Genomic DNA, 14,563 nt, shown 5'->3' on the forward strand with positions numbered 1-14,563 from the left:
TCAGTTCATGCACAAGTAGGCTTTGTTCCTGCTGATTAATATATACATATAACTCCAAGAAAAACAACTTTATAACACTATTACTAATAATGTCAGATGGTGCCTCCAACAAGGGCCTTCTTGCCCTTTGGGAAAGAAAAAGCAAAATAATTTGTTTCTGCCAGAGAGAAAGAGAGCGCTTTAGCATACGTAAGGATGTTGAACATGTCGTTTTTACAGCAGGTTATCAACACATACTCCATTCAGCAAGTCTACTTAGCATGGCTCAGATGATGGGCATCTGACCTGAGGGGAAAGCCTTCTTAGCTACTTCAAGTAGTACAGACAGCATTAAGTTCATGTTTAAAAGAGAGTTCACCAGGACACGTGCAATTTTATTAGTCTTCAGAAGTGGTACAACATCCTACAGCAATGACCTGATTGGAAAGCTAAAATACTTGTGTCTAATAACCTTGAGATCAGGTGCAAATACTTTGTTCCCTAATTACTTGTTCAGAGAAATCTGGAAGATTTCAGCACGTATGGAAGAAAAGAGGAAGACAGATTCATAACATTTAATAAAGCTCTTGTGACATGTCTATCCACTCACTTCCTCCAGATTCCTATTTCACTGAGAGTAGAAGAAAGGGGGGGGGGAACCCAATCAGTTTTTCCCTCGCTGCACTTCGACAAATTGAAAGAACTGAAGTACTAAAAAAATGGATTATTGTAAAAACATTTGGCATTTGAGATATGTTTGCAATTTGATCTGTATATCAATAACTCAAGCATATTCCTCGGTGGTTTTTTATTATTATTATTTACACTTTTTGCTGGTACTCTCCCTTCCCTTGCTTCATTTATAGAATACAGCAAATCCTCTAAATAAGTAACAGTTGCCACGCTGGGCTGCATTAGGCCCAGCACTGACACTGGGCAAGGAAAGAGATTGTATGGCGCTGCTCTGCACTGTGCAGCCTCACTTCAGGTGCTGCCTGTGGGTTTGGGCACCACAACATAAGAAGGACACAAAGCTACCAATGAGGGGTCCAAAGGGTTACAAAGATTTGGTGATGGATCTGAAGAGCAAACTGTACAAGGAGCAGTTGAGGTCCCTGTGTTTGCTCAGCCCAGAGCAGAGGAGCTGAGGAGAGGCTTCATGGCAGCTGCAGCTCCTCACAGGGAGCAGAGGGGCAGCGCTGGGCCCTGCTCTCTGTGACAGCCACAGGGCCCGAGGGAACAGCATGGAGCTGTCAGGGGAGGGATAGGCTGGGTGTCAGGAAAAGCTTCTTCACCAGCAAGGAGGTTGGTGGGCATGGCACAAGCCCCCCAGGGCAGTGGGCATGGCCCAAGTGTCCGAGTTCAAGGAGCATTCGGACATCACTTTTAGGTATAGGTTTGAATTTTGGTGGTGCTGTGTGGAGCCAGGGATTGGGCATGATGAACCTTGTGGGTCCCTTCCAACTCAAGAGTATTCTGTGAATCTATGACCAATTGTGCTCACAGCAGCTTTTAAAGTAGCTTGCCCATCTAAGCCAACATTGGTAAGCGATCCATCCTTTATCATTCTGTTCAAGTATATACAATGAACACCATGCATTACAACACTTGGAAAATATCAGTGGCACCCACTTAAAATTGGATCAGATCTTTGAAAACACTTTCCCCATGGCTAAGACTTCTACAAAAAACAGATCCTGCATTATGCTGCAGATTCATGCGTTTCAGCCACACACTAAAGTTTAAAAAACTTGTATCACAAGATGACAGCCCCCCTAGGATAGACAAGGGCAGCACACACTACGAAGAAAATAACCATAAAAGGTTCAAAGTATGAAATTCCTCTAGTAAATGCACACCTTCCCTTTAGTAGTTAGCACATTAGTCTACATTAGTCACATTAGCTTCAGTCATTCAGTATGGCACTTTTCATGGGATAGAAATTCACAACGTCGGTCTCCTTCAAAAAGAGACTGTGCGCTCATGGGTGCTCTCCAGCTTCATGTCCTACTTCCCATGCTGCTGGGAGCAGTAGCTTCCAGATTCATAGAGAGAAGATCAAATTCCCTGTTTCTTTTCTGGAAAGTAACTGGGGCAGATAAATCTTTTCAAAGAAATTAGCAACACACTAGAGAAGCAGAAATCATAATTTGGGAAGCCTGGTGAAATGTCTACAGAAGAAAAAGAATAGAGACAAAGAACTAGCTGCAAATAACTCCATTCAGAAATAGGCAGTATCTCTTCCTTCCACACTGCTGCTATTCCCAAGGGATATGTGACAAGGCTAAAAATTAGAACAATTAGTATCCAAAGTTAACAGGAAAAAAATGCTTTAGAAACGGAGCTAAGAGCCACCCCGTTTCTTTCCCACCTCAGAGTGCTGAATATGCCACCTTTCTTCCAACAGTAGCATCATTCAGATTTATTTAACCTTCTTCTCTCTTTATTCTAAAACCCAGGTTCACCCAAAAGCTATTACATACCCCAGGACTGAATAGTTTTTCATGCAGCAACAGCAATATCTGGTGCTGTGATTTAACAAGACTGCCTCTTTGTTTTAGTCCATACATCACAATTATACCAGACTGCCATGTTAAGTGTATATTTGGATAATCTAAGCAGAAATATTAAATAGCTCTTAAAGTGCTTATGCCTCTGAGCCTGGAAAGGCAGCTACTTTCTGTCTTGCCTCAAGTACAGAAATCTCTACACATATTCCTCTTACAGGCATTCCCAGGAGACAAGAAGCAAACAAAATCACAGGTGGAAGGACTCTAAGAACACTGTCTCCATCCAGAAGCCTTACCTTAGAAATTCAAGAAATTATACACCATTTTGGAAACCAAAATTTAAATGATAAGTTATTACAAAGCAAATTAAAATGATGCTGATCTTTTTAAACTAATAAAAGGCAGATGGAGAAAATGCACATTGCCTGTACAATGCCAGGCATTGCCGTTTCTGTACGTTGTGTCATGCATCTACCTAGATAAACCCACCACTGTGAGGATACCATAACTACCCCTTCAAACATGGTTTTATACCATAATTTTATTAAACTGTAAGTAAAAACTAAATGTGATTTGTCCAATAAAGATGCTTTTTCTCTACTGACAAAATGGGGTGGGTTTTTTGTTTGTTTTCTTTTCAGGATCAGAATTAAAGCAAATTCATCCAGAAAGTGAGATCATAACATTCAGATGTCATTACTCTAAGTTCCCTCACCAGCTGTGGCTCCACAAATACTCCATAAACTCATACTGAAAAATGTGTCTCTTGACCTGCTGGCTCACTTTCTTCTGAGCAATTTTTCAACTGTAAAATAACTCAATAGCCTGCAGCTACTCATTTAGAGGTAACAACACTGACTATAAGCACATGAGAAGCAAATTAAATACAGATAAAAAGCTAAGAAACAAGAACATGCATCATTTTGTCCTGCTAATAAAAAGATGCTTGTTGGTAGAGGAAACAGAGCAGGGAACTCCTCCCTTCATCCAGTAAGCTGCACGTGCCTCCAGTACTTCAGGCAGACACGTGATCCAGTGTACACACTGGATTAAAAGCTCTGCCTGGCAACCCAAGGGAATGGTTAACAGAGCAGAAGGAGTTTCCAAATGGCACAGGGGGGAAGTTTGAGGTGTTTTTGAGGTAAGGGACAGTAATGAAATGCTTGATTCCCATGAAAATGCATGAGGCTTAAACCACCAGCACTTGTAGAACTAGCAATAAGGATGTAGTAAGCATACCTTACAACTACTTCTAAATACTAGTCCGTAAGAAAGAAGTGACTAGGCAAGTTTTAAAGTGCTGAAGATACTTAAAAAATATTTTCTCTAGTCATAAAGACAATGACATTAACCTTCCTCCGTAACTCATGCCCTTCTCAGGTCACGACAGATCAGCTCTTCTGACCTTAGAGACAGCAAGCTACTGAACAGGACTGAATGGTCTTGCTAAAAAATATCTTTCTGTCTATCAGGAAAGAAGCTCCCCACACATCCACAGCTGATAAATTCCAATTCACAGCTCTTGGCATAGATTCTTTCCAAGGAAAGCCACACAACTGCATTTACGAACCAGAAAAATAAGGAATCAAACTGAAATACAGTACAGGCAACTGAGGAAGGGTCAATCTACTGAGATACCACAGCAGAGCAGGCCAGAGACTAGAGGGGCCCTTCAGACACTTCCAGCTGCTTGCAGACAGAAGGGAAGACTGACATTCAGGTGAGTCCAGCACTTTTTTCGTAGCAGTTTTTAAAAGCAGCATTCAGATGGTTGTACTTTCAACACTGACATTATGCACTTGGAACTTTTACTCATAGAATCCTATTAGAAAGGTGCACAGTTACCCTAGAAAGGTGGTGTCCATACAGACAAACTGATGGGGCGGTAGGGAACCAGATGACAGAATCCAGCACATCCAAGCAGTATAGAAGCAGGGTAAACTCAGTTGCAGAAATACATGCAAGACTCCCTGAAGGGAACCTGCACCCAGGAGGGGAGTAAACTCTTCAAAAGGGCTGACAACAGCAGGACTAGGGGAAATGGATCCAAGTTGAAGGAGGAAAGATTTAGGTTGGATGTTAGGGGGAAGTTCTTCACAAGGAGAGTAGTTAGGCCCTGGAACGGGCTGCCCAGGGAGGTTGTGGATGCCCCGTCCTTGGACGTGTTCAAGGCCAGGTTGGACGGGGTCCTGGGCAACCTGATCTGAATGTGTACGTTTGGTGTCCCTGCTAGGCAGGGGGGCTGGAACTACATGATCCTTGAGGTCCCTTCCAACCCGGGTGATTCTGTGATTCTGTTTCAGAAAAAGCTGGCATCGTTCACCATAAAAAACTGCCACATTGTGACCTACTCATTAAGACAGCTTGCAGTCACACAAGAGTGCTTCTTCTACACGAGGAGATTATAAAACAGTAATTATCCCAATAATTAGGGACACATACAATTTCACTAAGGTAATCTAATGAACTTCTAAAGCCTTTTCAGACTCACCACACTGTTACAGGTGGTGCATCAGCTGTACACAGCAATCTAAACACAAAGGAAGAACTATCAAAGCAATCAACCTGCATGCAAAAAAGATGCTACTTCAAATAAAACTTGACTTTGATTAAATGCATTCTAATATAGACCAGCTTACAGCCATTTTAAGCTTTTTTGTTGACAGAGTATAAAAGCACAAGCCCCATAAACTTACAAACCAGTCTCTGCAATCAGCAGTTCACATAAGAAGACATTAGACCTGGCCAGAGCACGCCTAGCACTTGGTCTGGACATTAGTCACCTACTTTGCATCTGTCACTTATAAAGTGTATACTGGCAGAAGAAATCAAAGAAAGCAAGCCTGAATTGCAGTTTCCTTTCAAGTGGCTAGAAAACTTGGAAGCTTGGTAAGATATGACCGAGCTGTTGATACAATTACAATTAAACTCCTATATACAAGCTTCCAAGAACATAGTCTACCTATCCGCAGTAAGAAAGGTTCTTAGTTTTTCATTCTGTAAGCAACCATTTTTGTAAGACAAACACAGAGCTAGTAAAGGAGGAAATGACAGTACTGCTGAAAAAATTATGCCAAAACTAAACACTGACCATATTAGTTTATGGTATGGTGATTTTCAGTTACTTCAACCTTAACCACCTCCCCAGAGCTTTTTGAAAATTCAATGGAGGAGATAAAACATTTAAGCTTAATTCCCAGATCTGCTCAAGTTCTATGACAAAATGAAGAGCTTCATCAGTCATGGCCTTGGTGCTGCTGAAAGGTGAATTGTATAGGCCAGGCTTTTTGTGGACCCCAGGACTTAAATAAGACCTAGGAAGAACAACAAATGTAATAGTGTTATCCAGTGTCTTCATGACAAAGGAGGGGAAAGAAATTCTCATACAGAAGAGAAACCATTTGAAAGTCACCCTAAGAGAACTGTTTACAATTTTTTTCTTTCTTGAAAACTAGCCATTTCTGTTGTATCAGCCAGGAAAACCAATATTTTGCTTGATTTAAACTAGAATCAAGAGTACAACTTATTTTTTTGCCCTGAACACTGAGAACTGTAATCTCTAATTGCTGAGAAAAAGAGAGCAAGTTCAAAACCTACTGTGTATAAACAGAGATAGCACATGAAGGCACAAAATAAAAACACAACCATTCCTCTGCCAAGGAGGAGCAGATGGCAAGTCGGAGCAGAAGTCAGCAACACAGAGATGAGTCGCAAGAAAATGACAGTCACTGGCTGTACACAAGTCCCACATTGCACAAGAGTGGGACTGAGGGATTTCACCTGGGCCAGTCCCACGCGCAGAAAACCCAGGTCAGGCACTGCTGCGTACCCAGAAGAAGCTGTGGTGCTCAGATTCTCCAGGGACCTGCCTAAAGCTGTGCTGCCAGCACTTCTCTATAGCACCCTCCTCCTTCCAGCCGTACTTTGCATACTGGAAAACCCTTCTGTAAAGCAGCTTCCTTTAACACCCAGGGGAAGCTCTGCCTATAGCCTCCTTTTGATGAGCTGCTCTAAAATGCAGGAGGAAATTAAAGTTTTTACTAACAAAAAGCTCACTCGTTTGACCTTACCTAGCAGGCTCAACTGCAAGCACACCCTCTTAGCAGCAGCACCCAGGGCTGTCCCTTCGCCCTTCACACCACACCTTGTCCTCAATGTCCTCTCCCTGAGAGCAGCTGGGCCAACCAGCACGTGGACAACTCCCTACAGGAGTAGCTGTGTCTCATGCCCTTATCCTTTTAAAAGCTGTGGCTTTCAGAGGATGAATTGTCAAAGTTAAGGTGAATTGTCAAAGTTAAACAATTCTGCTTTTAATTGCTTTTTTTCTTTTGCTTTTTTTTTTTGCTTTTTTTTTGCTTTTTTTTTTTTTTTTTTTTTTTTTTGGCAGATGTTCCATATCCCTATGAAGCTCAACGAGAAAAACTGCTTTGGAAAAAATGGTAAGAGATCCAGTGCAATTTTCCAGTAAGCAACATGCACAAACCTTTTCGGTAGCACTGAAGTTTTGCTAGTGGAATTAGGACAAGAATGCTTTGTGTTTTAGACTTGGAGTGATTTGGGAAGCTCCTTTTTGAACACAAATCGCTGACAACGCTGAGATACAACTAAATGAATTAACGGCACAAGTTCTGATCTTCGCCCCTCTCAGAAAAGTTTGAAGTGAAGCTGAGTGACCTTTCAATTGCAAAACATGCCTTGAAATAGGAAAGTTTTAGCTTTAAATGTAGACCACTGCAGTAGTTATTTAAAGTAAATAATTTCGGTTATCTCAGTGTTGATCGGTCTTAATGCAGTGCTGGCTGAAACAAATCACTCCTACTGTTTTACAGTCCCTACGACCTGCTTTTGCAATGCTCTGCAACGCTGCTTCCAGCACCAGTGTTGCAATTGCAGGTAAATACAGGATGGAACAGGTAAATAAAAGTAAAAACCTAGGATGGAACCAATCCATTTAAAATAGCAAAATTCCCATATCACTTCCCCTCTGTAAAATTTCATTTCTGAAATGTGACAGCCATCCTAATCAAATAAGAAAGCTTTCATAAACAAAACAATGTGGGGATGTTCATATTTAAAGCGATTTTTGAAGGCATTAAGAACAGAGGTTCTAAAAGAGGAAGACAATTTGCAAAGGAAAACATAGAAAGAATGGAGTAAAATAATCTTCACTCCAAAGCCACAGTTAACTGTAAAGACTGTTAACTGTAACTTCTTGCTGAAATGATGCTGATATGTGGAAAAATCAGACCAGAATGAAACTCTGAATCACTTGGTCTATAGGACCAGATGACGCTCATAACATCTGATACCAGAGTTCCTTCTCTCACACTACTGTAATTGTATTTTTAAATGACGACCTCTGGTAATGAGTCTCTGATGACTCAATGCCCAGGTACTTAAAATAGCTTTGAAAAACTGAGTCAGAGGAATCATTACCAGAGCATAACATCATACAGAACCTCAGCACTCTGCCAGATTGCTAGCCCAAGATCTGGCTCTCATACGAGAAGCCTTGCACTAACAATTGCTGGAATGTAAAGTAACTCACTTGTCACTGAACTTTTAAAAGATCTCAAGGTTAAAGACAGAAAAATGGAAAAATCTGTACCTTCACAAAAAATGATGGTATTATTTCTTTTGTTGCTGAGCTCATCGTAACATCTCATTGTAACAATAAGCCATATATTTGAGGTAAATAAGCATTACCTCAAAACATTTTCACCTTCTCTTGTACTATTGTTACCACTTTTTAAAAGTCCCAAGAAGTATTTTCACATCCACTTAATTATAGTTTAACAAAACAGGGACCTCTTGGAAAGAGACCAGCGGAGGGCCACGAAGATGGTGAAGGGCCTGGAGCATCTCCCCTATGAGGAAAGGCTGAGTGAACTGGGTCTGTTCAGCCTTGAGAAAAGAAGACTGAGAGGGGATCTGATCCAGGTTTAGAAATATCTGAGGGGTGGGGGCCATAGTGGTGAGGCCAGTCTCTTTTCAGTGGTACGTGGAGACAGGACAAGAGGAAATGGACATAAGCTGCAGCATAGGAAGTTTCGCATGAATGTGTTAAGAACTTCTTTACGGTGAGGGTGACGGAGCACTGGAACAGGCTGCCCAGGGGGGTGGTGGAGTCTCCTTCTCTGGAGATGTTCAAGTCTCGCCTGGATGCCGACCTGTGCGACCTGCTGTAGGGAACCTGCTTTGGCACCTCTCGATCACCTCTCAGAGGTCTCTTCCAACCCCTACAATTCTGTGAAAACCTCTTCATGAGACTAAGACCATTAAACCAAAATGACCACTTAACCTAACGAGTTTTGTTCCATCACGTCCTAAGTTTGCAAATGAAATCATCATCAATCAAGTCTCGCTTTGCTGAATTTCAGCAGTGGAACATGCCAGCCATGTTACAAACCAATTCACATAGTGCAAGTTCATCCCAACTAACCGACAATATTAAGACTGATAATTGAATATTTTCCAAAGATATAATTTCCAAGAACAGGCTCTGTACTGTCAAAGTCAGGACAATACAGAAGGCAGACTCGCACAATGCAAAGTTTGGAGCACTTGGCACAGAGGGATATTTCCCTTCCCAGCTGCAAATCAGAACAAAGAATTGTTTCTGTCTGATTCATTATGTAAACATACAAACAGCTTCACAACGATAGGAACAAAAATGTGAGACTTCTGTTGGTGAGCCTTACATGAGTAGGAGAACAGAAAAAAAAAAAGATAATCTAAGTCCAAAGTATTGTATTTTTTCGTATCCGGTATTTTCAGACATACAACAATCTTCCCTCAGCACAAGTAGGAGAATCATGCTAAATTCAAGTATATCTAGCTAATGACATTCAAAAAAACTATTCCAAAGCCTCAAACAGTAAAAATTTCTGTATTTTTAGTTATATCTGTTTTCTTTCAAGAACAAAATATCCAGCCTAAGATCTTTCACATCAGTGGACTTCTTCCCCTGAAAAAGGGCCCAGACCTATTGACAGAATCATAAACAAATAAAGACAAGTTCCTGACTGAAGTAGACACACCAGTGAAGAATCATGAACATCATGAAGAAATAACAGGTGTCCCTAATGTTACAAGTAAAAATGGTGGATTTTTGGAGTCAAACCTAGCGAAGATTACCAATACCCGCCTGGCTCACTTGTGAAAGTAACTTCACCAACTTCAACAGCACTTCTCCTATAAATCAAGTTGACCAGCTCCAAATTCCATCTCCACCTTAAACATTAAACCCTTCATTGTGCACTGTTTAGCAGTGCAGGTTCCATCCACACACGCCTACCAAATTCCCTTAATATCATCCTGAAATCCTGGCTTCACAAAGGGCAGAGCACTAGCTTTTGCAAGCAACAGACTTGCCTACCTTTTTAAACAAACACCTCTAAAAATAGATAACAGTAGGGAGCACATTATTAAAAGTCAGCATATCACTTCCTGACATTCGTGGCTCTCCCTGTTCAATGAACCTCCAAAACAAAGGAAAGGGTATGAGTAAAGCTGGGACTTTGCAAACTGCAGCAGGGAAAGAGGAAAGGCCAAAGAAGCCAAGACAGAAAGCACAGAAGCATTAAGAATGAGAGAACCTGACTGGCAACTTTTTTAAAGGATCTATCAGAGACATACATTTATGATATTTCATTTTCCTTGTAGCTGGGTTTTGGAATTTTTTTAAGCTTCATTACACACTTTCAAGCTCAAGCTCATTCTGCCTTTTTTTTTTTTTTTTTTTTGTACAGTCAAGAATTAGGAACTAGTAAATTCAACTCCATTAATGAAGGAAGTATCCAGGCTAACATATCCAGTGTATCAGTTCTTAAACACAGATGTGCCTACCTCTTATGTTTGGTTTAGTTAAGTTACTGTGAAATTTGGGAAGCTGGGATTCCCTCATCAACCCAATTTTATTTATTTCTTTTAAAACTTGCCTCAGCTTTTAGAGCACTCGGCCTTGTGCAAGCTCTTAGGAAGCCAGAAAGGCGGCTGCCAAGTTACAGTTAAGGATCCAGCTTACCTAAGAACTGCCACCAGAAGTCTCACATCCACTGTTTTTTGCTCTCCAGTTATATTCCCAGCCTTCACTGTGAATGTCTCCCCCTCTGTGCTTGCACCAAACCTTTTGCATCTGCTCTTAGCAAACTTTTACCTACTTCATTAGATGGAACTGGATAAAACTTTTCCACTGCTCTCTCTCAGTTAATCTTTGGCTATTTTAGCAAGTTATAGTCACTCAAGGACAGGTCTGACAAGCATTAGTGTTGAGAGTCAACACAAGGAGGGAGCAGCAGCGATTGTGAGGCCAGCTCCTATCACTAGATTGAATCCCCGCAGCCCTCAAAGGATGTTGGGCCTGCAGTATCCCTGTCCTGCTGACAGTTAACTAATACATCAGGAGAGCATCAATAGAGGCTTTTTTTTTCTTTTTTTTTCTGCATGAAAATAGTAGTTATTTCCCCAGAAGGTTTTATATTTCAGTAAGAAATCTCATGAGCTTAAATGGTGCAAGGAAGAGCTAGGAGATGATGAGATTAAACCACATCTTCAGAGCACTCTGGGAACTTAAACGGCACGGTTTATCACTGAGGAAGGCAAGAAGACTTGCCAGAGTTCACAAACAAATTACAGAAGAAATGCCATTTTCTCTTCATAAAGTATGTTCTAGTTTAAACAGGAGTTAGTTCAGGAAGCACTAACAGCCCGCTCTGTGCAGGCTGCGCCTGACTGCCAGCCATCCCCCAGCTATCCAGGTTGTCACGCCATGGACGTTTCTGAAGTTCGCACTACAGGTGACCAGTTACAGTTCAATTCTGTCAACATTTTCTGGTATAATTCCGATATGCTCCAGAAAGAAAACAAGTGGAAGGTGACAAACATGTCTGCAACTTCAAAAGGAAAACAATTTCCAAGCGAAATGGTAACTTGTTAGTTGGCCGAGTTCCTAAAGGCTGTTTACTGAGCCTGTCACTTCCTTACACTGTTAAAAAAAGGTTTCCTTTATTACAGCTGACATTTGAACAAGTTCAGCAAATTAATATCCAGAGTAGGATAATTAGCTGAAAGGGACCTAACTCATGGGTAAAGCTTAAAGAAAATAAAGCAAGCTTCTCTTCAGTAATGCTCTGTTAACAGCTAATCCAGATAATACTATTAAAAAGAAAAATGTCAAGATTTCGCTATCACTTCCCAATTTTAACAAGCAAGCAAATTACTGTTTCTTGCAAAGTGTGAAAAATGAATGAAAAAATCTTGTACTATCTGATTTCAATACAGTTCTGGCTAGTATATGAGAAGTGACATGTCCTTTGTTCTAAGGCCATAATGACTGCAACAATTTATTTCACAAAAAGTGAAGTGAAAGCTTCCATACATATGCATAAAACAGCGTTATGAGATCTCACAAGGATAGATGATGCACCCAAAGTGAGGTAAAAAACAAACAAACAAACAAAAAACATAAACCATTTGAGTGCAGTGTCTGCTTGGCACACCATGTATTATGCTTTACATCTACACCTGTAATTTTATTTTTATTGCTACCTGCAGTAGTTACGTGTGTAGTTGTGTGAGTACTTCCATATGATTCAGACACACAGCCCTCAAATCAGTGGAAACCACCAATAATAAAACTAAGTCCATTAAAAATATTCTAAAAACCAGTACAGGCCATGAATTTCACTATATTAATACTTCCTCAACTACATTAATGATGTTGAAACCTACACCACTTCTTAGGTGCATCTAAAAAGGTTTACTGAAACATGAGTGAGTAACCCTCTGCTCAGACAGCTGGAGACTGTTACTTAGCCATCAAATCCTACCCATTGAAGATGCGGGAATTCTCTGATACTGAGAAACACCACACAAGCAGCGTGCTGTATGACAGGTGCCTTGGTAAAACAAAGCATTTGCATGGCTGGGCAAGTTTTGGAATCGGATCAGTCTGAAAGTATTACTTCAAATACCAAAAAGCCACTTGCAATATTTAGACAGCTTGGAGATGACACTTACCCACCTAGACGAGCAGAGACAAAACAGCACTGCCACTTTCATCAACCAGTATAGTAAATAAATACTGTTAATTTAGAAAGAGACCGGTTTCGGATAGGATGGGCTAATTTTGACTGCTGCGTTAATAACAGATACTGTTGAAGAACAACGCAAAACAATTTCACTTCCTTCTTTTTTTTTCCCCCCCCCTCTCTCAATCAGATCCCGCTACTCCTAGAGCAAGACACACGCCACAGCCCTGGAGAGCTGCCCCGGCCCTCACGGCCTCCCCGGCACGCAGCTCCCTGTGCGGAGCAGCCCTCAGCCCTCAGCCCCCCGCCAGCCGTGCCCGTCGCAGCCCTCGGAGCCCCCGCATCCACTCAGCGGGCAGGCGGCGGGGCTCGGGGCGGGCAGCCGGGACGCCGGGCCCAGCAGCGCTCAGGCCTTCCCTCCGCACAGCCCGGCAGCCGCAGGGCAGGGGCACGGGACGGCACCAGCCCGGCCTCGAGCCGCTTTCCGTGCCCGCAGCCACGCCGGGCGAGGCGAGAGGCGGAAATCCAGCAGAAAACAACTTCGGAGCCGGCGCTGCCCCTCCGAGCCCTGCGCGCGGCCGGGCGGCGGCGAGGCCCGAGCGCGGCGCGACACGGCGGTAGCCCCCTCCTCCCCTCCCGGCGGCGAGGGGCAGGCCCGGGGAGGGGACTCGCTCCGCAGACCCCGAAACTCAGCCCTCCTTCTCTCCCTCGGTGCCCGAGCGGAGCTACGGCCGCCGACCCCTCCGCGGGGCCCGCTCGGCGCAGGGGGCGCCCCGGAGCCGCCCCGCCGCCCCCCGTGCTGTGCCGTGCCGGGGGCCTCTCACCTTGGTGGCCATGGCGCTGCCGCTGCGGGCTCGGCTGCCGCTCTGCCCTCCCCGCCGCGGCCCGCGGCTGCTCGCTCGCCGCGTCCGGCCCGCCCGCCGCCGCTGGGCCGCGCAGGCGGCTCCACCTCACCTCCCCCGGTCGCCGCCGCCGCCTGGGGGCCGCTGGGCGGCTCAGCAGCCGGCCCGGCGCTGGGCGGGCGGCGGCTGGTGTGGCGGCGAAGCCGTGCCCTCTCCCCGCAGCCCCTGCACTCCTGCGCGGCACGCGGGGGCAGTGGCGGGACCGCTTTGCCTCCCCTTTCGCCGAGAGGGCTGGGGGGGAGGGAGAGCTACGGGGGGGGGGAGCCGCCCTGGACAGACCCCGAGGGCGAGCGGGTCCCCTGTGCCCCGGGCCTGCAGCGCCTTTACGTTTCGATTGGGTTTTGCCTGTAATTCCTTTTCCCGGTGCCGGGCGGCTGCGGGGCTGTGGAGTGCCCCGCGGTATCGACGACGCGGGCAGCACTGCTCCAGCCATCAGAGGCCATTGAAAAGCTTGCAGAACTCTTTCATTATCTGTTTGGAGTCGTTATCCCTCGGTTTCCTCTGCACAAAGATTCTAAACAGCAAAAAGAGGAATTTCCACTCTGCCGGGCTCACTCTGCAGCTTTCACCGAGACAGAACATGTCTCTGGTGGCACTGCTACTGCCGGGCCTTGGTGCGTAGCAGCAGGGATATGGCCCCAAGAATCCAGCCAGGGTCTGTGCCATTGCTGTCACTCCGCCAATATCTCACAAACAATAACTCAGTTACCAGCTTTGGGGAAGGTGTAATGGTAAACCAAAACAAAGAGCAAGGAGGAAATCAGGTGGCAAAAGTTATACAAGGTTCATGGACCACCTCTGCCAAGTGTACCTGGTGTCTTACCAGGACTAATCTCCCGAAGAGGTGTGATTGCTAGGTTTGCCAAGGAGATTTCTAAAAGGGAGGTTGTGATCCTGCTCAGCTTCTTATGTCCATATTTCCCTACCTGTAGAAATTACAAACCTCTCCTCTGCTAGTGGTATGCTTTCTCAGGGAGGGAGCTCTATTAAAAGAGAAAAATACATCCTTGTTTTTTTAAGTAGGAAAAAGAAATTCCATTTAAATAGAACAAGTGAAATAGTTACTATGGAGAGTGTGGGTGAGGAACTGAGAGGAACCTGGAGCAGTCACCACTATTTTTCAGATGGTTCAGATGATTAA

The 14,563-nt window shown here is 43.9% G+C and overlaps 1 protein-coding gene across 3 annotated transcripts in view; it reads right to left on the minus strand.

Annotated features, from left to right (window-relative positions):
* The window catches only part of SNX9 (sorting nexin 9), a 60,163-nt gene extending 46,708 nt beyond the window's left edge, over positions 1-13,455 (minus strand). For 2 of the 3 annotated variants that reach the window (XM_052672564.1, XM_052672553.1), the window contains exon 1: positions 12,510-12,566. In XM_052672564.1, the coding sequence (XP_052528524.1) occupies positions 12,510-12,551 (42 nt within the window). In that variant the 5' untranslated portion in view covers positions 12,552-12,566. Of the gene's footprint in view, positions 1-12,509; positions 12,567-13,344 lie in introns of those variants that run through there. The other variant, XM_052672574.1, reaches the window with a different exon arrangement.
* Between the last annotated feature and the right edge of the window lie 1,108 nt (positions 13,456-14,563).

Source organism: Tympanuchus pallidicinctus, unplaced genomic scaffold, assembly GCF_026119805.1.
Source record: "Tympanuchus pallidicinctus isolate F22 unplaced genomic scaffold, pur_lepc_1.0 scaffold1, whole genome shotgun sequence".
Lineage (NCBI taxonomy): Eukaryota > Metazoa > Chordata > Aves > Galliformes > Phasianidae > Tympanuchus > Tympanuchus pallidicinctus.